This window comes from Hyperoodon ampullatus, assembly GCF_949752795.1.
Source record: "Hyperoodon ampullatus genome assembly, chromosome: 12".
Classification (NCBI taxonomy): domain Eukaryota; kingdom Metazoa; phylum Chordata; class Mammalia; order Artiodactyla; family Ziphiidae; genus Hyperoodon; species Hyperoodon ampullatus.
Genome location: NC_136925.1, coordinates 73,443,298 through 73,467,379, shown reverse-complemented (window position 1 = coordinate 73,467,379; position 24,082 = coordinate 73,443,298). Strand labels below are relative to the sequence as shown.

Sequence of the window (24,082 nt, the reverse complement as noted above, 5' to 3'; positions counted from 1 at the left end):
TATTTCCAAAATATAAGAATTCTGCATTAGGGTTTATTTTATTCTCTTAAAAATGATGAGGAGTGGGCTGTTAATTTTTGAGTGGGATAATAAGAGGAGAAAGACGGAGGCACGAGGTGGGAATGAAGGGCAAGGCAGAGGAGAACCAGGAGTACATAATACACTTGCCTTCATTTCTAAACCCTGACCACCTACCAACATGTCTCAAGTGGCATTAGACATTTGTTCAAATTAATGATTACTTAAAAGCAGTATTTCTTAAAAGTAATGGAGATTTTCTCTCTAAAAGTTTTTTCCTAAATATGTTAAAAAAAAAAACTTAAAAAAAAATACATTTATTATCTATTTATTTATTTTTGGCTGCGCTGAGTCTTTGTTGCTGCACACAGGCTTTCTCTAGTTGCGGCGAGCGGGGGCTACTCTTCTAAAACACATTTACTTAGTGGTTCTAATGATATGTGATAATTTATATTTGTGCTGAATTAGAAAATAAGATATACATTTGTTATATTATTTAATATTATATATGGAGAGGGGATAAGAACAGATTTTCTAAGAAACTGAAACCCAACCTATATCACACACTGAGTGGTCAAAATTCATACCACGAGGGCAGGGAGAGAACCTCAAAGTAAGGAGTTATAACAACTAAATACGAAGAATCAATTATATTAGAGAGGACTTCCATTTAAAGATGATTGAGCGTTGCATTTACATAATCTTCTGCCTCCTGAAACCCCATGAAAATGACAGAGGAATAAAACTAATAGACTCCAACAATGATAAAAAATAGGAAGAAGGCAATAAATGGACGAGAAATTTCAACAAGTTTCTGGAGAATGAAAGTAGATGAAGTGGCATAGGCTTATGAAGGAGAAAGCTACAGTCTCATAGACAAGTACTGTACTGCAAAGAGGCAGCTAACTTGCCTGCAGAAACCTAAAGAGGCTCCAAACTTTGGAGAATGAAGGTAACAACAGAAGGCAGAAGTGAGGAGTGGGCCAGAAAAGGGGGTTAATTGGATATCTCTTTATGGAACAGCTCATCTCTCCCCATCCTGTGGAAGGTCAGGTAGCTATATGCTTATTCTTAAGGCTCCTTCACACACACATTTCTCAAGCTGGTTCCCATACGCAAAGAATGCTAGGTGGTGATAGTGGAGTGTTCTCTTGCAGCAGAAGGCTCTTCACTTATTCCTCACAAAGCAAAGTCTGCCAAGTGACAAGTCTCACTTTCTTAACACAGGGCTTTTAGCCCTCATAGTCCTTTATTCTTAAATATGAAGCAATAGCCAAGGATCACCACACATTTGAGGAACATCTGACATGTGAAAGACCCAGATAAAGAGAGATGAAGAGGAAGACTAAACCCACACTAAGTGAATATAATTGAGTAGGGAGATGAGAGAACTCAGCTTCTAATGAACATCATTAAGAGAGTTCAGACAATGAGCATCCATAAAACAGCAATCTGCTATGAAAAAGGAATCAGAGAACTAGCTCTTAGAAATTAAAAACAGTACTGCTGAAATGAACATTTCATACATGGACTGAAAGAAAATTTAAGGAAATCTCAACTACAAAACAGAAGGACAAGGAGGTGGGATATACTGAGAATATGACAATGAGAAATAAATAGAAAATTGGTCCAGGACGTTAAATAGCTGATTTAAATAAGTTCTGGAAAGAGGCAATAAGAAACTGGAAATCAGGAGATTTCCTGGTCTGAAGGGAGACGCTAGCCTTCAAACTGAAGGGGTCCAATGAATGTAGAAAAATGGACGATTTAAAAAAAAAGAGACCTATACCTAGATACATTACTGTGGTCTATACAGAGTAGTTATACATAGAATATATGTGTGTGTGTATATATATATACACACACACAAGTATGTATACCTTGATAAAATTAAAATAATATCCAATTATATACAAGTAGTTAAACCATAATAAGGCACAGGTAAAGACTATGCTGCAGCTTCATCTGTAATATTTGCATTGTAATAATATTTTAATTATTCAGCCAAATCACATTAATTTTCCCTATTCTGGAACCCTAAATTATTTAAATAGTAATGGAACTGAAATTACTTTTTGTACTAGTTCAAAGGGCATTAAGTAAATTACTACCATGAGTGAAGTGTGAAGGAAGGAAACAAAGGGAATAAACTACGTCAAGAGCTTACATATTATTACTTTGTATTTATAAATCATTTCACACTAAAGGGGAATCTTTTTTTGTTAGATGAGTTCATTTCATTTTTCACTTGGAAAAATTCAGCATTTTAGATTTTTCATGATAAAGTACATTTCTCAATTAAATTGCAATCTCCTTGAGGGTAAACATTTTTGTATCATCTTGTATCTACTTTTAACCCTGAAAATTGTAGGCACTTGATAAATACCTATTAAATGTAAAATAACAACAATAATTTGACTTTGATGGATAGTAAAATGAAATAGAAATGTCCAGGAAGTACTGTTAAAACAAAAATTGGACGTTTATTTTAAAGTCTCCTTGAATGTGTACTTCTAACATGTTTTACTTAGCAAAATTTTAATAATTTTAAAATATGGCAAGACTTTTTTAGGTTGTTGACACTGCAGAAAGATGGCTCTTTTATATGCTAGTTCTACTAAGGAAATAAGGGTTATATTTAACATTTCAATCATACAACGATTTCTTTAGTTTTCCAAACTTGACTATCTACCTTGTCCTTTTAAATAGACAGAAAAGGAGGAGGAATAACAGGTAGAGAAAAAATACTCAGTACGTTTTAAATCTTTCAGTCAAAATTAAATTTTAATGGATAAAGGTAACTTAGGCATGCAACGCCCCCTGGTGGTTGTTAAAATAACTGACAATTAGTTACTTAAAATACATACTAAGGCTCTTAAAACTGCTTCTACAGGCATACTAGATAGTTCACACAGTAATCTCCGAAAACGTAGTCTTTACCGAACTTTGGCCAGCTTTCAATAAACAATGGAGACAATTAGTTACTCAACTTTATTTGTAAATAGAAAAACTCACCTTAAGTTTCAGACAGTGTTAGCTTTACTAATTTTAGGCATTCTATAAGTGTAAATGACATCTAATTTCTCCAGAAGTTAAAAAAAAAATAAGAGAATTGAATGGGCATATTAAAAAAAAGATGCCTTTGCCATTGGAAAACGTACCAGGCATTTATGGATACAAAGATTTTAGGCTTATTTAAAAAAAAAGAGAGACAGTGAAGGAGATAAACTTTATCACTGGAAACATAAGACACTTATTTCTAGTGTCTTTAAAATTTTTGTCTGTCAGGGCAATTTTAAATGCCCAAGTGTGGTGCCATGTGGCCTAAGTCATTGTACCTAAAAAGGCACAATGTCACCTTCTACAATAAATCAAGGTTTTTCTGGACTGTAACTGCTGACAGCAGGGATATTTAGATGTTTTATATACCACTATATAATTACAATCACTTATTTGGTGATTGAGTCACAAGATTCAGAGATGGCAATTACTCTTTAAAATAAAGCATGCTGATGTTTTAATCTATTTTGCCACTTTTAAGGACAGCTTGAAATCAGATCTTGCAACAGTGTTGCAACTGGGCCTGTAATCTGGGCAACACATTTTACAACAAAACCATGAAAATAATGCTTAACCTCTGTAATTATTTTTAAGAAATTTAAATTATTTATATATTAGTATTAATAATAGATGAGTATGGGACCCCTGCTAGACAACTTTGTTGTCATTTATTTGCATATAATTAAGATGCTGCATGTACTCTTACAGCATTATGATACAGATACTGTCTAAAAGCTTTGTTTTAGAGAGAAAGAAAACTGGGGGCTACAGACACCTAAAGAGCCTCAAAGAAATACAACTGGATGAACCATAATAGGAACTGGGAATGTTTATAGCTTAGAAAGGTTTATACTTTAAAAGGGGATATGGTAGTTATTTCCAAGTTTTTGAAGGGATGCCACATGAAAGAGAAATAAGGCCAGTTTAATATGATTTCAAGGAGTATCACTGTAACTAAAGAGAAGATACACACGAGATTTCTGTTCTTTTCTCTCAAAATCTTGGAGTGGAGAAGGGCTTTCTAAACATAAACAGAAGCCAGAGGAAAAAAAGATTAAAAAGTTTGAATGTATAAAAATAAAAAAATTTATAAAACAACAAAAAAATTTATTGACCAAGTTAAAAGTAACAACATATTAGAAAAAACAGACTAGGCACAAAACAAGCAAGTTCACAAAATAAGAAATACAAATGGTTTAAAAATTAATACATGAAAAGACGCTCAACCTCACTCATATTCAAAGATGCAAATTTTAAAACACCAAAACAATATATTTTTACCTATCAGACAGACAAAGATGTATTTTTTTCAATCACCTACATAGTGATGGGTGGGAGAAAGAAAGAGGAAAAGGACATTCTTATAAATATTACTAAAAATGTTCCCCATTTATAAATATGGGAGTATAAACTGGTAGAATCTCTTTAGAGAGAGTCTCAAAATTAAAATTGGCAACATGTACTGAGGCAGTCATCAGTGTCCTTCACCAAATATTTCTGCCTCTCTGCTTTCCAGGTATGTGGTAGAACTGTGCCTCTCCATTCTCTATGAATTAGGGGTGGCTATGTGGACTTGTTTTTTCTAAAGAGTAACAAGTGTCGGAGCAGAAGCTTAAGGAATCAGAGCCGATTTGCTGTGTGCCCTTTGTCTTGCCTGAACAATCACGGAAGCATGGAGATGGAGCTTCCCTTAACCTGGGTACCTAAGTGAGGATGATGTAGAAGAGCCCACCAGCTAATCTATTTGGCAAGTGAACTAGAAATAAACCTTTGTTGTTTAAAGACACAGTTTCTTATAGCAGCATAACCAAGCCTAAATGATACATCTATCAAGATTAAAAATACACATATCCTTTGACACAGCAGTTTTCCACTCCTGGGAATCTCTTCTGCCAACATACTTGGGAGTGGGCAAAATTTGTATGCACAGATTTTTTACTGCAGCAGTTTGTAAAAACAAGACCCTAAGATCTGTCAAAAAAGGACTGATTAGAGATCATGGTACAAAATACTATGCAGTCATTTTTAAAAGAAGCAGATCTGCAATGCCTGACATGGAATACTCTCAAAGAGATAAAAACAAAAACACTGATAAAGACAGAGAGTAAAATACTATGTTTCATTTGTATAAAAAAAGGTATAAAGATATATATATGCTTCATATACAATTTCAATTTCTAGAAGAACACAAAATGAACTGTTTGTGACCAGCTACTGGATGTCTCCGGGAGGGGAACTTTCCATCATAAACCCTTTTTGGTCTGTTTGCATTTTTTAAAAAAATCAAGTATATTTAGAAAAATATTTTGGTGTAATCCCTACAGAATCCTAGCTGACTTCTTTGCAGAAGGTGACAAGCTGAGTCTAAATTATATATGGAATAGCAGGAGACCTCAGAGCCAATCTAAAAAAAGAACAAAGTAGAACTTACCTGCCCCAATTTCAAAACTTACTACAAAGTAACAATAATCAGGGTAGTAATGGCATAAGGATAGACATACAGATAATAAAAAAACCCTGAAAGTCCAGAAATAAACCCATGTGTTTACGGTCAACTCATTTTCTACAAAGGTCCCAAGACCATTCAATGGGAAAAGAAGAGTCTTTTCAACAAATGGTGCTGGACTGCTATGTTTAAAATAGAGAACCAACAAGGACCTACTGTATAGCACAGGGAACTCTGTTCAATATTCTGTAACAACCTAAACAGGAAAAGAATTTGAAAAAGAGTAGATACAAGTATACCTATAGCTGAGTCACTTCACTGTGCACCTGAAACTAACAAAACATTGTTAATCAACTCTACTTCAGTATAAAAAGAAAAAGAAAAGGCCACCTATGGTACAGGAGAGAACTTTCCAGCAACAACACAACAGCCCAAATGGTGATGGGACATCTGGACTGCCACATGCACAAGAATGAAACTGGACCCTTATCTCATACCATTACACAGAAATTAACTCAAAATAGATGAAAGACCAAAATTTAAGCTTTAAAACAATAAAACTCTCAGGAGAAAACACAAGGGTAAATCCTGATGACCCTGGATTTGGCAAATGATTCTTAGATATGACAGCAAAAATATAAACAATGAAAGGAAAAAGATAGCTTGGACTTCAGCAAAATTAAAAACTTGTGCTTCAAGGACACTATCAAAGTGACAGGATAACTCACAGAATGGGAGAAAATAGTTGCAAATCATATAAGGGACTTATATCTAGAATATACAGAGAACTCATACAATTCAGTAATAAAAACAAATAACCCAATTAAATAATAGGCAAAGGAAATAAACAGGCATTTCTCCAAAGAAAATATACAAATGGCCAGTAAGTACATGAAATGATCCTCGACATCATGAGCCATCAGAGAAATGTAAATCAAAACCACAATGAGACACCACTTTACAGCCACTAGGATGGCAAGAATCAAAGAAAAAAGCAACTGTGGTGAAGGACGTGGAGAAATCAAAACCCTCGCACATTGTTGGTGGGAATGCAAAATGGTGCAGCCACTGTGGAAAACAGTTCATTCCTCAAATGGCTAAACACAGAGCTACCACAGGACCCAACAATTCTACTCTTATGTGTATACCTACACATATGTTTATACATATGTCCACACAAAAACTTGTATACAGATGTTCACAGCAGCATTATTCACAATAGGCAAAAAACTGGAAACAACCTAAATGTCCATTAACTGATGAATGAATAAACAAAATGTAGTATATCTATACAATGGCATAATGGGCCATAAAAAGGAATGAAGTCCTAACACATGTTACAAGGTGGATGAGCTTTTAAAACATTATGCTGGGCTTCCCTGGTGGCGCAGTGGTTGAGAGTCCGCCTGCTGATGCAGGGGACACGGGTTCGTGCCCCGGTCCGGGAGGATCCCACATGCCGCGGAGTGGCTGAGCCCGTGAGCCATGGCCGCTAAGCCTGCGCGTCCGGAGCCTGTGCTCCGCAACGGGAGAGCCACAACAGTGAGAGGCCCGCATACCGAAAACAAAACAACAAAAAAACCCCATTATGCTAAGTGAAAAAAGCTAGTCACAAAAGACTGCATATTATGTAGTTCCTCTTATATGAAGTGTCCAGAATATGTAAGTCTACAGCGACAGAAGGTAGATTAGTGACTACTTAGGGCTGAGGGTGGAGGTGATGGGATAGGAGGTGACAGATAAAGGGTATGGAGCTTCTTTCTGAAGTGATGAAAATGTTCTAATATTGGTTGTGGTGATGGTTACACACATGTGACTATACTAAAAATCACTGACTTGTACACTGTAAATGACTGATGAACTTTATCTCAATAAATGTTAAAATAATGACTAAGACTTTTTTAAAGTAAATTAAAAGAATGAAATATTCGTACATGCTAAAATAAAATGATCTTAAGATATGTTAAGCAAAAAATGTATATAATATATCCCCAAAGAGTATGTTTATGTTATATATACTGTAGAGTATGTATATATTATATAATGCCACATATATGTATTTATGTATACCCATATACATATATTGCATTCCCATTTTAAAAAAGTGTGTGAGACAGAGAGAGAGAGAGAGAGAGAGAGAGAGAGGAAATTATAAAGGGAAGGAGGATCAAGAACTGCTAATGGAGATTACCTCTGATAATTAAACGGTGGGATGGCTGGGGGAAGGGACAGGTCAGGGGTCAAAAGGAGACATTTTTATTGTATCTTCCCTTTTTTGGGTTAAATTTCTTTTACCATATGGATATGTTATTTTCATTAATACTTGTAAAAAATTCAGTTTAACATAGGAAATAACTTGCTAGTAGGCAGAACTCTTCAGAAATGGAATGTGCTGCCTTAGGAGGCAATTTGTCCCTCAGAAAGCACTCAGTACACAATGGGTTTATGCTTGACAGGGGTCCTGCAGGACCAACTGCTGGATGGTTAAGTGGACTGGATAACGTTTGTTGCAGAGTTCTTGATGAAACAAGTCTCTTCCAGCCTTGAGATTTATTCCAAATTAAAAAGGTAGGTAGTCTTAAGACCAGGAAGAACCTATGAGAAGTAGGCCAGATTCAAAAGGAAAAAAATTCTTTAAGTGGTTTGAAGTCAAGCTTAATTACTGAGTTAATTTAATGTGGTGACCTCAATGTCAACATAGTGAGTCAACGTTTGAAAAAAGGCATTTCCAATCAGCAGGTGAATCAAAGTGCAAATTTTAAAATTTAAATTAATTTCTAGTTCCTTTTGAAAAGAATATCTAGCCCCCTCAATTTTTGTCATGATTAGCATTTTTATTAAATCTCATTAAATAGAAAGGTGTTGTGATTTGGAGGGAAGTACTGCTGATAAAAATGACAAGGAATGAGAAAGTCCAAGAAGCTAATTTTGTCTCATACATTTTCTTATTTGTATTTCTATTTTAGGTTTAAAGTCATAGCTGCAGTTTGACAATGTAATGGGACCATAAATGTAACTGGAAAAAAAAGTATTAAAGTATCATTAAAAATGCTTATTACTTTAGCTAGATTAATGCCATAGGTGCTTTCTGTAGTGATAACGGAGAAGAAGGAATCATTTTTGGCAGCAATGTTAGTTTGCTAAGAGCCTCTGGCAACTGTAACAAAACACAGACCACAGGCCACTGCCCCCAACCCCCAACCATGAAAACTGGTTTGAATGAGTGAAGCATTTGTTCTCCACACCTACAGAAGTTTCCAGTTTTACAAAAAGCATACTTTTATGAATGGGGGAGGACACCAGAAAGTCTCAGAAGACAGTGAATGATTAAGGACTAAAGTATAATTTACTTCCTTTATAGGGGGTGATGGTGATAGACTTGGTGCTGAGATGAGCAGGGTCACGAAAGAAGTTCCATTAACGGTCCTCTTTTTCCATTCTATAGCAGAGGGCATGTGAAACAATAGATCTTTAAAAAACAAATTCTCATTTTTGAAATTTTTATTGTAGTATATTTCTAATGTTAAATGATAAATGAAAAATAATGTGTTTTGTTTACATTTATTTAGGCATGTTCTCGCCGCAATTTGAGAAAAATATTTTCCAGTGATTCTAGTACTTGGCTTAACTTGCTTTTCTACTCTGAAACAGTATGATTCAGGAGCTTTAGAAAGATCAATTTCACTGCAGGAGGCAGGGATAGTTCTTTTCTCTTTATTACCCACACCACACAAATTAGAGTTCAGAAAAGATCCTTACTTAAAGATCAGTACTATTCGGGTCACCTCATTTAGTGCTGTGTAAACTGTAAAGCATTACACATGTATAAGTTAACATCGCAAGAGATGCATTTTGCTGGAAAGAACAGTCCTTTGATTTGACTAGAACCAAGTCAATGAAACACTAGATCAAGATTTTGACACTGGATGATACAGAAATCTTGGTCAACACCAGTTCCACACTAAACAGAAGGAAATGAGATAAGAGGTTGCAGAACAGCACCCACCCCAGTACAGTGTGCACATGCAGATAACACAAGGGTACACAGCCATACGAATGTCAGAAAATTCCTTACGTATGTAGGTATGCTTAAAGAAAGTGATCACGGTTGTTATAGCTGTCTGGAGGTTGTTCAGTAAAGAGAAATAATTTGAGTGGCCCATTCTGGGGAAACCTGGTTTTTTTTGGTAGGCTTTGAGCTCTCAAAACAGAGCCCTTATTCATTAGCAAAGTTTTTTTTACCTTCAGGTGTCTTTATAAGGTCTTCTGGGACTTCCCTGGTGGTCCAGTGGTTAAGACCCTGCTTCCATGGCAGGGGGCGTGGGTTCGATCCCTGGTCGGGAAACTAAGATCCCGCATGCCACGCAGCGCGGCCAAAAATAAAAGAAAAAAATAAAAAGGTGCTTCCTACATCTACCAAGGGTATTACTTTATTGTTTCAAGTTCTTTCAAATTATATCTATATATTATCTATATTGTGATTTCTTTTGTGATAGCTGCCTGTTTTTATTTATTTTTATTGAGTGATCTTCTAGCTCCATGCTTCTCAAACTGAGGTGAACACAGCCCCTACAGTGGTGCACCAGGGGTTATATGAAGGTACAAGATAAACCTGAAGCATCTTTCCAGAGGGTTTGTTTTGAAAATCTGGACAAACAGTGCCGTGGGCTCTGTTAACTGCCTACGCGATAGTCCTGACGCCACTACTTGTCCCTCGGCTGGTATTTAACCTATCCGTCCCTAAGTATTTTAAGCTGAAAACAGGACTACTACTAGTGCCTATTTTATAGTTGGTTGTGAGAAATAAATGGGCTTTCAGAACAATGCCTAGCACATTATAAGCTTTCAGCAGGTATTAGCTGTTATATATCTTAATATTAGATTATTCATTTCCCTGTTGAGCAAATATAAGCAATGATGGAGAGACAGGAAATGCTGGGGGGTGGATTCAGATAGGGAGATCAGGGAGAGTCTCACTGAAAAGGTAGACTTCTGAGTAAAGACTTGAAGGGAGTGAGGGAGTTAACTGTGGAGTCAGGGAGAAGAGAACTTCAGACAGAGGGAATAGCAAGGACAGAGGCCCTAAGGTATGCCTTCTATGTTCAAAGAATAGTAGCATGAAGGCCAGCTGGGCTGGAACAGAGTGAGGGAGGCGGTAAGTAAAAGGAAAAGAGACGGGGGAGAGGCAGTGGATCGCTGAATGAAATAGGTAGTGATCATGTGCAGAGGAGTCATATGATCTGACTTTGGTTTTTAAAACTGTATCCCAGTGGATGCTGAGTTAAAACAAGACCATAAGTAGGCAAGGGTGAAAGCAGGTAGGCTACTGCAATAATTCTTCTAAGAGATGACAGTAGCTCAGGCCAGAGTGGTGACAATGAACGGGGGTGGTAAGAAAAAAGAATTCTTGATATACTTTGAAGGTTAGAGTTGACAGGATTTATCGTCAAATTAGATGTGAAATGTGAAAGAAGGAAGGAGTCAGTGGTATTTCTGAAGTTTCTGGCCTGATTAAGCCGCCATTGATGGAGATAGGAAGAGTAAGTTCGGGGCAACGTCAGGAGTTGTTTCAGACATAGTAAACTTGGGATGCCTAGTAAACATTCAAATGGACATGTTAAGTAGGCAGTTAATCAAACTGCTTGAAATTCAGGAAATAAGTCCAGGTTAGAGCTACAAATTTGGGAGCTGTTAGCATAGAATAATATTTAAAGTTATGAGGCTGACTGAGATCATCTAGGGAATGGTAAGGACAGAAAAAGGATTGAACCTTGAGGCTTTGATCTCACTTCTTTGAACAAAGAAGTGGAAGAACAAAGAGGTGAAAGGTCAGAGAGATGAGGGAGAACCACCAAAGAATAAAGGGAGGGGTGGAATCCTAGTGTACTATCCTATAGTAAGCCAAATGAACAAAATGCTTCACAGAGAAGGTGCTTGACGGCAGCAAACGCTACTGATACAGATCAAGGAAGACAAGGGCTGAAAGACCACTGGGTTTAGTAATGATGCTGTCACTGATGACCTTGACAGGAGCAGTTGTGGCTGACTGCAGTGGGAAAAATCCTGACTAGAGAAGACTCAAGAGAGAATGGGAGAGAAGTTGAAGTTAGCACATTTAAGCAACGCTTTATTTTCACACTCCAGTTAGTGTACGAATATCTCACATCTACTTTAAGCAAAAATTCCCCTTATCAAGTGATCTTCATAACATAAATTACTCTCTGGGGGTGGTGGTGGGAGGAGGAGAGACACAGATGAGGGAGATTAAGAGGTATAAACTTTCAGTTATGAAATTTTGAGTCACAAGCATAAAATGTACAGCATGGGGAATATAGTCAATAATTACATAATATTTTTGTATGGTGACAGATGACAACTAATCATCGTGATCACTTTGAAATGTATAGAAATACTGAGTCACTATGATGTGTACCAGGAACTAATACAGTGTTGTAGGTCAATTATACTTCAAAAACAAACAAAGAGACATCAGATTTGTGGCTATCAGAGGTGGGGGGGCGGAATTAGATGAAAGCAGTCAAAGGTACAAATTTCTAGTTATAAGATAAATAAATACTAGGGATGTAATGCACAACACAGTAAAGATAATTAACACTGTTGTACGTTGTAAATGAAAGCTGTTAGGCATAAATCCTAAGAGGGACTTCCCTGGTGTTCCAGTGGTTAAGAATCCGCCTTACAATGCAGGGGATGCGGGTTCGATCTCTGGTCGGGGAACTAGGATCCCACATGCCACGGGGCCACTAAGCCCACATGCAGCAACTACAGAGTCCACACGCTCTGGAGCCTGCGCACCACAACTACTGAGCCCACCCGCTATAACTGCTGAGCCTGTGCGGTCTGGAGCCCGCCCGCCACAACTAGAGAGAAGCCTGCACGCCGCAACAAAGAGCCCATGTGCCACAAAGAAAGATCTTTTTTTTTTTTTTTTTTTTTTTTTTGTGGTACGCGGGCCTCTCACTGTCGTGGCCTCTCCCGTTGCGGAGCACAGGCTCCGGACGCGCAGGCTCAGCGGCCATGGCTCACGGGCCCAGCCGCTCCGCGGCATATGGGATCCTCCCAGACCGGGGCACGAACCCGTATCCCCTGCATCGGCAGGCGGACTCTCAACCACTGCGCCACCAGGGAGGCCCCACAAAGAAAGATCTTGCATGCCGCAACTAAGACACGATGCAGCCAAAAAAATAAATATTAAAAAAAAAAAAAGAATAAATCCTAAGAGTTCTCAGTCAGAAGGAAAAAATATTTTTAAAATCTATTTCTTTAATATTGTATCTATATGAGATGATGGATGTTCAGTAAACCTACTGTGGTAATCATTTCATGATGTACATATGTAAATCAAATCATTATGTTGTACACCTTAAGCTTATACAATGCTATATGTCAATTGTATATCAATAAAACTGGAAGAAAAAAATTACTCTCCATTTAAGAATCAGTAACTATCCAAACATAGGAAATCTGTTATTTTGATGGAAGGAGAGTAGAAGAAAGGACTTTGAGGGAAGAACAGGAATTAAGTATCAGTGGAAAAAAATACTGTTATATTAAAAATAATTTACTGCCAAAACTAAACAAAAATGGTTCCAGTTTAGTCACAGATATATGGAAAATAAAGTCTCAGCACAATTTCTAGTGAAATCAGAATCACCCATGGAGCTTTAAAACACACACGAGCACCCATGCACATGTGCACCCAGGCTTCACCATTAAGAAGCTCTAATTGAGCAAGTGTGGACTGAATCTGGGCGTTTTTATGTTTTGAAAGCTTTGTAGGTGATTAAAGAATTTGAAAGCACCACAGCCTAGCTTGGGTTGTGAATCACTAGAATATAATTGTTTAAAACATAAAATAAACCAAAACAATCAGGCTCCTCTAAGAAACTCAGCAGTAAAATCACTACTTTTAGAATTTCTAAAAAGGACAAGTGGTACTAGTAGTAGTAGGAGGCTACATGCTGCATGGAGTGATGATGTAGTATTTTCCAATCTATAATACTTAGAACAATTCATTGGCGATATAAGTATGATTGAGATACATCCTTACTCTAAAGGACTCCAGCTAATTTACAAAACCTGTGTCAATAGTCAAGACAAACATCCTCTCCTTTTTTATCTGAATGAATTTAACAGTTTCCTACGGAAGATTAAATAACTTAAGGGGTCAGATAAAATGTGATATGATAGAAATTATCTCTAATTGAATTAATATAGATATAATTTAGTATTATGCCAATATTAACTAGTCTATTCCAGAAAAGGACAATCAAGTGAGATAGATTTAAAACTAATGTCCTCATTCACAATTCCAAACAAAAAGAAAGGTTGCACTAACTGATGTTTAAGGGAGATTGAAAGAAATAAGTATCGGGAATAGGACTCAAATTTCTCTTTGAGTTATTCAAGAATTCACAGCAATTTAAACTTTGTTATAAAATAAGACAAATAATGTTGTATTAGAAAAATGAAGAACAGAGAATTCTTCTGGTCAAAGAAGGCAGATTTACTATATTAGTTCACTAATCTCTTATTAAAATGTGTTTTTATGAATTTTTATTTGAAGAAAATTTAAAGGGAAAATCTGCATCACTACAGGTGACAGTTACTGAAAAGAAAGTTTTATAAACGTTAAGAAAACAAACAAATCAAGGGTTGATTACTCTGAAGATCTGATAAGGCTATCATTCAAGCTTCAAGTTATAAGATGAAACTGATATTTAAAATTTATATGAATACTCTCAAAGGTTCTTAAGGTAGTATTATTTCAGGCAACATTTAAAAGATAAAATGATAGTGATATCCACCTCTGCAGTGAAATCAAATGTACACCAATTAAGTCCAGAATGGAAAATGATCCCATTGCCAATATTATTATTACCTTGTGTGTAGGCAGCATCATCAGATCCCATACTCAACTTCCGTGCTTCACTTATTCTATCCACATGTGCTAAAGCAGGGTCCGTGAGGTGCTGAATATTCTCTGTTTCTACATAATGATCAGGATGGTTCAGAAGATTTGTAAGTTCAAAGGTAGGGGACACCACCCCTGGTGAAACTGCAGGGGGTTTATTGGGAGAAACTGTAATTTTGAAAGTATATTTTGTATTGGGTTGAGTGACCACCACTCGAGGAGAAGTTGCAGAGTTATTGCCTATTGCTCGGCTTTTGGGAGGGTGGTGATGAATAAAGGCAGGCCCCATGCTCACTTGCCCGGACATATTCCTGGAGGCAGCAGATGCTCCAGAGTTTGTGGATATGAAAAGAGTGGGCTGATTCCGCATGACCTGCTCATCTCCTGTGGTGGCATTAGCTGAAATATAGACCTTAGGTTGACTACGGGACATCACCTCATCGGTATTTGGGGGACTGGCAGCTATGTAAACAGTGGGCTGATTTCTGTTTAAGGTCTGGCTGTTGACCGAAGAGGAACTGCTGGAGGTTCGAGGTCCAGAAGAACGCAGTTTTGAAGAACTGCTTCTTTGCGGGGGTTCAAGTTTGATTTCAATCTGGTTTTTCCGAGGTCCTGTTGAAATATTCTGAATGTTATATTGGCTATGGGCAGAAGACTGTGAGCTCCCAGACGAATGAATTGTTGGTGGTTGTGGAGTAGTAGGTGAACTGATGGGCATGTAGACATGAGAGGTCTGGTGGCCTTGCTGATTTGGCTGCTGGGCTGAGGTATGTGGCAGAGGAGTAGATGCAGGATATGTAGTCCAGGGACCAGGTTGTGAAGGTTGATAAACTTGTTGAGGGTTCATGGGATTAAACTGAGATACCCAGCCAGAATGCTGTTGTGTCTGTCGAGTTGTACCACTAGGAGTTGTAATGTAGGGCCTAATATAGATAGAATTTCCCTGTGGACTGTTAAGTACAGGTGGAGGTACACCATGTATGTGCAAAGATGTAGGAGTATTACGACCAGTCTGGATATTTGGGGCTAAAGTTACCATAATGGGATTAAATCTTGGAGTTTGTTGAGAAAGGTTAGATGTTCCTTTGCTGCCTAAGTGAAATCCAAGATGTGGTGCTGAATTTGAAGCACCAGATGTACTGGACATTCCAAAAACATTAAAGCCTTGAGGAACTTGAGCTGGTGCTGTCTGTGGCTCCTGCTGAAATAGTTCATTATTGGACTGACCACCTTGAAGCTGTCCATCACTAATGCTGTGCGTTAGAGTCCTACTTCCATTCATTCTATTTCCTTCTCTTCCATGGTGGTAAACATTCTGTGACTGCAAGTCCAAGTTGAGAGAAGTCATGTGATTGCGTAGACCAGAAATTCCAGAATCATCCGAAAAATTCAAGTCTCCTTCACCGTAAAGATACCTTGTACTCTCCTGAGAGAGAACTGCACAGCAGGCATCCAGGTTATTATTATTCTATAAGACAAAATAAAAACAGCTTGTGTTGACAACCAGAAGCCAATGCATATACTCTCATCACTACTAAAATATCACACGATTAACAAGAGATTAGTTAATACAATTATAACAGATACACTTGAGCTCCTGAGAAGAACTAGTATTTATGCAAATAGTTGAATTAAAAATTCTCACTACTAATGTAAGGGAAAAGTTCTCTAACTAGCAATAGCTAAAAGTGAACCAAGTCATTATTCTGTTTTAGGAGTTATTTTATAGTAAAATGGATTCATGCAAATATAGTAAAATTACAACTTAATTAAAAATGCAGTTTGAATTTTGAACAAAATATAAGCATTCAACTTAAGCATATAATACTGTATAATATTTTGCATATTCATGTGCTATGTAATTCTTTTAAACCAATGACCTTTTAAAAACTATTATTTGTGGTATTTAAATTAAAAAGTTCTAAAATTCATAACAAAGGCATTATAATTCCTTATGTGCTTCCTCTTGTGTTAAAAACAAACAAACCACATACATATACATATGTAATGTGAGATCAAGGTAGCCTCCAGAGTAACTGAGTTCATGTATTTGCCTTTAGATAGCATCATATAATTCTACTCCAGAGAAATGAAAAACAAAACAAAAAAAAATTAGACTGTTTCTAAAGAATTCTCAAAAGAAACTAACCACTACTTATAAATAATCCATAAAAATATTTACTGAACACCTACGATACGTACATCATTCTGTTTGAGACGTGGAAGACTCAAATGATGTACAAAACCAGACTTTTCCCTAGAAGAGCTTGCAACTCAATTAGGGAGACAAACCATGGATTTATGAAAAGGTAACATTATTAAAACATGAATATATGTCAAATAATAAGTGGTATTGAAGTTCAACAGAGAGTTAATACCGTAGGCTACTGTAGAAAGGACTGTGTTAATGAGGGAGGTATAATCTCATGGGTTTCACAGTATATGTAGGACTTGGATAGGAAAAAAGGATTCCTGGTGAAGGGAATGGCATGCCTAAAGACAGACATAAATGTGATAGTAAGGAAAAGTATGTTCTAAACAAGGTGACTGGAGCAGATCTGGCTGGAGTTAAAGCTTTGTATTGGAAATTTTGTGGAACAAATTGTTAGAAAAGCAGATTGCGGTTAAATAATTGGGGCTTGTTAAAAATGAGTTATACTAGGGCCTCCCTGGTGGCGCAGTGGTTGAGAGTCCGCCTGCCGATGCAGGGGATACGGGTTTGTGCCCCGGTCCGGGAGGATCCCATATGCCGCGGAGCGGCTGGGCCCGTGAGCCATGGCTGCTGAGCCTGCGCGTCCGGAGCCTGTGCTCCGCAGCGGGAGAGGCCACAGCAGTGAGAGGCCCGCGTACCGCAAAAAAAAAAAAAAGAGTTATACTAGAGTTTGGGCTTTAATACAGGCAATGGGGAGAGCCACTGAACATTCATTAACAAGAAGTGAAGACACAAAGGGTGTTTGGGGAAGATAAAGAACTCCACTGATACTTAAGATGAAGAGGAAAGGAAAACTTTTTGACAAGAAGATCGGTTAGAAGATATGAAATAATGACTGATGGTGGAAACAAATTATGAAAGACTACAAATAAACAGTCAACACAATTTGGCTATAAGGGAGAAAGAGAATTCAAAGACAACCGGAAGACAAGAGCCTGACAGAAAGGGGACAGTTTTAGACGTAAAGAGGATGAATATAGCCAAGTTAAAATGTCTACAGGTGGTTTGACATGAGATAAAAACTTATTAGAGAAAATGGAACTAAAAGGCATCTCGAAGTCTTGTTAAGAAATGGCAGTCCAGAGTTTGACCAGATAATACGAAAGAAAAGATTAGTGAGCAACATTTGACTTTTTTTCTTCCCCAAATGAACACTTCAAATCTCTCATGCTATAAAAATCCTTTTATCCTACACATAACTCTGAATTGATATATACTAGTTTTTCAAAGAAAATTTAAAAATTCATCACAATCTTTATCAATTGATTACTCCTTATCATAGTTAGACCTTATCTTTTGCCAAACCTAATTGGTGCTTTTTGCTTCAAGCTAAGTTTATTGATATTCTTAGTAAATTCTTCTCCCTCCTAAGCCAAAGCTCACAAAGACCTCTTCTTCTCATCTCCTTTCCGACATTCCCAAATTAAAATGTATATTCCCTACTAAATCCAATCCCACACTTCCTTTTTAAAAGCTGACACTCCTATTTAAAAAGTCTTCTTCTCTAATTCTCTTGAGCTCTCAAAAATCCTTTCAATTCTTTATAATCTCTCATTATTTAATATGTCCTAGTCCCAGCTGTGCCATAACTCACGTGTCCTTAGGTTTTTTACTCTCTACAGACATTAGTTTCTTATCAGCAAAACATAAAAGAACTTACAGGGATTTTACAAGGCTACAATAGGATAAAAGGAAACGTACTTTTTATTAAACATTTCATTTTAGAAAATTTTAAACATGTATGAAAATAGAGAGTAAATATGACAAACTCTCCTATATTCATCATCCATCTTTAAAAATATCAATATATGGCAAATCTTTCTTCATCCAATGTGTATGCCCCAGCTGCTCCCTTCATCAAGCTAGATCAAGTCTGACATTATTTCATTTCCATCTGTAAATACTTCAATATGTATCTTAAAACATAACCACAATGCCATTATCATACCCTAAAATAATCAACACTTAAGATCGCATAATATCCAAATAGTGTTAAAGTCCCTTGATCGTCTCATAAGTATCTTCTTAGTTAGTTTAAATCAGGATCTAAGCAAGGTCCACATATTTCATTTGGTTGATATGCCTCTTAGATTTCTTATAATAATAATTAATCCTCCCCTCTTTCTCAAATTTTCTAAGCCATTTGTTTTTTGAAAAATGATCATTTGTCCAGCAGATTTCCCATCTGGATCAGCTGAATGCACCCTGTGGTATCAATATTTTCTGTATTTCACTGTGAACTAGAAGGTACAACTAGAGGTGTGCGCAGGTTCATATACAAATTGTTAGCAAGACCCTGTATGGGCTTTATTTCATAGTGTATCACACAGGAGGCACAATAATATATCTGCCTGTCTTTTTGTGATCTTAAGGCTGATTGGTAGGTTCTGATGTTGTCACAGCTTGATCCAGCTAGTGATTTTTTTTTTTTTTTTTTTTTTTTGCGGTACGCAGGCCTCTCACTGTTGTGGCCTCTCCCGTTGTGGAGCACAGGCTCCAGACGCACAGGCTCAGCGGCCATGGCTCACGGGCCCAGCTGCTCCACGGCATGTGGGATCTTCCCGGACCGGGGCACGAACCCGTGTCCCCTGCGTCGACAGGCGGACTCTCAACCACTGCGCCACCAGGGAAGCTCCAGCTAATGATTTTTATCAGCCAATGATAATCACCGTTTAGAAACTTTATCTCATTAGGGGTTGCAAAATGGTGCTATTGGTGATATTCCAAATATAAGATTCCTTTATCATGTATTAGCTGCAATTCTTCCTCATAGAACTTGATCTCTTTAACTATTTACTTACTCTTTGCACAGAAGAGGCAGGATAAATAAGTTCTCTTTACTGGTTTTTAGAATAATGAATTGGTGCCCTAGCAACTTCCAAAGGTGACACTTATTTTCAGTATTATTATAAACTCCTGTATCTTTAACATTTTGATATGTGTCAACTGACTGTGGTCATTATATCCTATCTTCAGCCTAGTGGGAATGACTCCAAATTGGCTCCTGTGTACATATGACATGAGCTCATTAGTCTTTCATAGCTTCCTTGCTTTCTAATATGACAAGATGTCTAAGATCATCTTGTACACTTCTTATCCCAGACCTGGGACCAGCTGTTTCCCAAAGAAGCGCTGGCTAATTTTAGTGGGAAACTGTATAGAACTCCATTGAAGTGTATCAAAAGAGATGGGATGAGTTTTTAAAAGGTTGAAAAATCACTGCTTTTTTGTATATATACAAATCTGCATTCTTTTCAAAACCACTAAAGAGTCTGAATCATTATTTTCAGTTCATCTTTCATTTTTCCCCAAGCTTCTTGCACAGAGACATTACAGACAATATCAAAGTAATCATCCTTCTCAAACTCTGATTCATTCACTCTTTCAACCAGTATCTACTGAGCATCCCAGTAGGATGTAGAAAGGAATATAATTGCTGCTCTTAAGGATCTCACAGTCCAGTGGAGGAGATTAATGTGTACGCAAATAAATATAATGTACAATGGTAGGTGTTTTAATAAAAATATGAATAAGGATTATGGGTGGAGGGTACCTGAGAAGGCTTCAATTAAGGATATGGTAAGTAACACATTACTTTGAAAATAAATAGCAATTTTAAACTTACAGATTTAATTGTCATATTAAAAGAATTAAAAACTAGTGAAAATTTCAGTTAAAAAATTAATGTCAACTATGCAATATTTTTACACTATTCTAAGTTATGATTTAATTACCAAATTTTAAAGATATGAATTACATCCACTGATAACATAGCTATCTTAGAGAATCCACAGCACAAAGAAATGATGTGAGTAGTTCCAAAAAGAGGGGGCTGAACAGTAAACAAAGTCAGGAAGAGAACAGAGGATAGATATTTCTGTTCTCCTCCTAAGAACATGTATACAAAGTGGTAGTGTGACATGATCCTTTAGCTACTAATTTTCAATATTCTATATACTTTTTTTTTTCATCTAGAAAAGTTCTGAACCAGTATATTATAGGGAGGATCTCTCCAGAGAAAAGACAGCCAACACAACTGAGAAAGGGAGAGCAGCTCCCAAAAGACAGGCTGTCACCAAATAAGAGGTGTTTATACTACATTTAGAGGTAGCTTATTTGCTGTTACAGTTTAAAAGTAACTCTAAATTTGGGAAAACTTACACCTTAGTTGTATCCCCAGAGGAGTCCTCCCCATTCCTTGCTTGTCACATTTTTGTTATATCAGCTAAAAGGGACATTATTCGAATGATTAGCAACTCACTTTAAAGAGAGTTGGGTGTTGGGAAGCATGTCATATGGAGGTTTGTTTTTGTAAAACCAGATTAACACAGTGAAGGTTGATACAACTGGGTGCCCAAAAGAAATTCTAAATCATCTATTTTCTATTTTTTGGTAAAGTCGAAAACATGTTTACTTATTTTATTTTTTAAAAAACTAGGTTAATTCATTTTAAAAAACTGGGTAATTCATTTACAAAGATCAAAACAATATTAATAGATACACGCTGAGAAGTCTCACTCCCATATGGCCTGTTCCTCCTTACCCACCATGGGTAACCATCTTTTATTAACTTTGTTTTTAATCCTTCTAGTATTTCCTTATGCAAACAGGGGCAAACATACATACATGTGAATATTTATTTATAGATGTATTTACATACATCTATATATACTGCTCTCTATTTTTTTTTAACTTAATATATCCTGAAGGTCATACTGTGAGAGTTTCTCTCTCCTCCCTCTCTCCCCTCCCCCTCCATGTTCTGGACAGTTCTTTCAGTAGCAAATCTTATACAATCTTACTGAAGAACCTATAGTATTTTTGTATTTTTCAATGACTCACTGAACATTCTCAGTATAGTCTTATCAGAAAATGCTATTTGAAAAATTAGGAAGAGGTACCTGAGTTCTAGGGGAAGATACCTTCCCCTCACTATCTCTGCTTCTTCCCATACTCTCTTTAGCTTCTGACTCCATTTTTATTACCCTTTTTTCCTCTTTCATTTCACTGCACATCCGATATCAATACGGACTACTGATTCATTCACCAAATATTCATTATGGGCCTTCCACTATTATTACTGTTATTCGTATTGGTTGCTAACATTTATTGAGCACTCATTATGAATCAGGTATCCTACTAGTTGCTTTCCTGCATTATCACATTTAACTCTCTGTGAACTTTCTTTATTCCCATTGTACCCCTGAGGAAAATGAGGGTCGGAGAGGTTAATTCAATTGCTGCTAATAACTGTCAAATCTTGAACTCAAGTCTCTTTATCAGCAAAATATATACTATTTGTTATTATTTAAATTTATTTCCCCCTACCTTTAAACTGAGGTATGATTGATAAATAAAAACTGTATATATTGTGGTTGTACATGATGTTTTTTAAAGGTATACAATGTGATGATTTAATATACATATACATTGTACAATGGTTACTACAATTAACACATCCACCACTTCACATAGTCAACTCTTCTTTCCTTCCTTCCTCCATCCCTCCCTCCACCCTCCCACCCTGGCTTCTTTCTGTCTTTCTTTCTTTTTTGGTGGTAAGCATACTTAAGATCTGTTCTTCTAGCAAATTTCAAATATACAATACAGTAGTATTAACTCAAAACATACGCTCTTAAACAGTATACCACAGAAAGAGCCAGACATGTTTGGAGAATTCCAATCAGTTGAGGATGATTATAGCATAGGGTGTGGGGGAGGAAGGACTGGGTAAGAGATCATGCCGCAGAAGAAGGCAGGATTTTAGATCACAGACCTAGTATGTCCTAGTCAAGATATATAAACTTTACTCTGAAGGGTATCAGGAACGACCATGAGGTTTTTAAACAGGTAGATGTATGATAAAATCTGCATTTAAAAAGACATTTTTAGCAGAAGTGAGGAGGATAGATAGGAGAGACCAAAGCTGGGTTAGACTAAAGGTGGGTAGACCAATTAAATGTACAGATAAAAAGATGATAGGGTGTGAACAAAACGTAGTCACTTGCTATCAAGTACAGATATTAAGCCTTTAAAGTTTCATATAATTTCAAACTTTAAAAATCATTCATCAAGAATAAATATGTCTGAAACCAAATCACTTTTTTATATCTCCATTTTTACAAGCTGAAAAATAGTTCTTGATAGAAAGATTTCCAGTTTAATCAAATGAGAAGGTACACTATCACTAAATATTTAGAATTACGGATTTCTAAAATTGTACATACTAAGAAAAATGTAAAAATTTATTAGATAGTGGTATTAATTGGAAAGCTTACAGATTAAATTAAAAGATATAAAAAGAAACATTTTTCTTCTTTAGAATTGGGACTTCAGGCATTGTCTAGTCAAATTTCCTCATTTTACAGATAAGAAAACTAAAGTACAAAAGAAGGCATATTACTTGTCAAATATGTTTAGGGTGCCCATTTAGGATTAGATCCCAAGTTTCCTGATTCCTCCTTATTGAATGATTTTCTCACTTTCATATGAAGACCTGGAATTTTTAAAAGTTCTGGCAAAATGGGGAAAGGGGGCAGTGAAGCAAGCTCATAGTAAGTGTGGACCATGTATCAGTGCTTTATATTGAGATCTCGTTTAATCCTCACATCTACTTTACAAGGTAGGTATTATCCATATGACAGATGGGGTACAGAGAGCCTAATAACTTGCTAAAGGCCACATGACTATCAGACACCAAAGCTCATCTCTCCATCATAGTACACTAATGCCAAAGAAGATAAAAGAGTTTTCTTTCAGTGTTTAAAAAAATACCAAGTTTGTATTAATAAATTCAGAAATCATTGAACACTGACCTGTAACATGCACCTGGATACAACAACTTCAGGTACTTCAGGGAATTTTTGTCGCAGGTCATGTAAAACCTGAAAATCAATTTGGTGGCTTCCTTGGGCCATTCGTATATTGCCTGATCAGGACTATTTGTACAGTAGGCAATTCTAGGCCTTAGTGGAAACAGTACTCATCTCTTCTGTCCAAGCATTTTCTGTGAAAGAAAGAAAAAAAACTTTAATGAGAACTGTTATAGAATGAATATTGTTGTGGATTCAAAATTTCAATACAAAAGGGTATGTGCTTTAGTACCTAACATTTAATATAAACTATAAAAATATTATTTAGTCCTATAATGCTTCCCATATAGTTATACTGTGTTTTCAGTTTATAACTACTGGTGGCAAACTTTAAAATGTTCTAATTCCTATGTATTTGTATGCTTTATAATGGCTGTGCCAAAAGGCATTCAAATAAGAAACTGTCACGGTTGTTTTAAAAGGGAAAACTGAGTAACTTTACTGATTTTTTTTCTTAATGATCAGAGGACAGCCTAAGGTAAGTAATCTTGTTTATTCTACTTAAAATTTTTAAAGTTTGGATCCTGAAAAAGTTTGGC

The 24,082-nt window shown here is 36.5% G+C and overlaps 1 protein-coding gene across 1 annotated transcript in view; it reads right to left on the bottom strand.

Moving 5' to 3' along the window:
• The window catches only part of TAB2 (TGF-beta activated kinase 1 (MAP3K7) binding protein 2), a gene marked incomplete at both ends in the record, with an annotated part of 36,870 nt that extends 13,282 nt beyond the window's left edge, over positions 1-23,588 (bottom strand). The window contains 2 exons of the mRNA XM_079716242.1: positions 14,427-15,927; positions 23,487-23,588. Coding sequence (XP_079572368.1) covers positions 14,427-15,927; positions 23,487-23,588 — 1,603 coding nt within the window. The remainder of the gene's footprint in view (positions 1-14,426; positions 15,928-23,486) is intronic.
• Between the last annotated feature and the right edge of the window lie 494 nt (positions 23,589-24,082).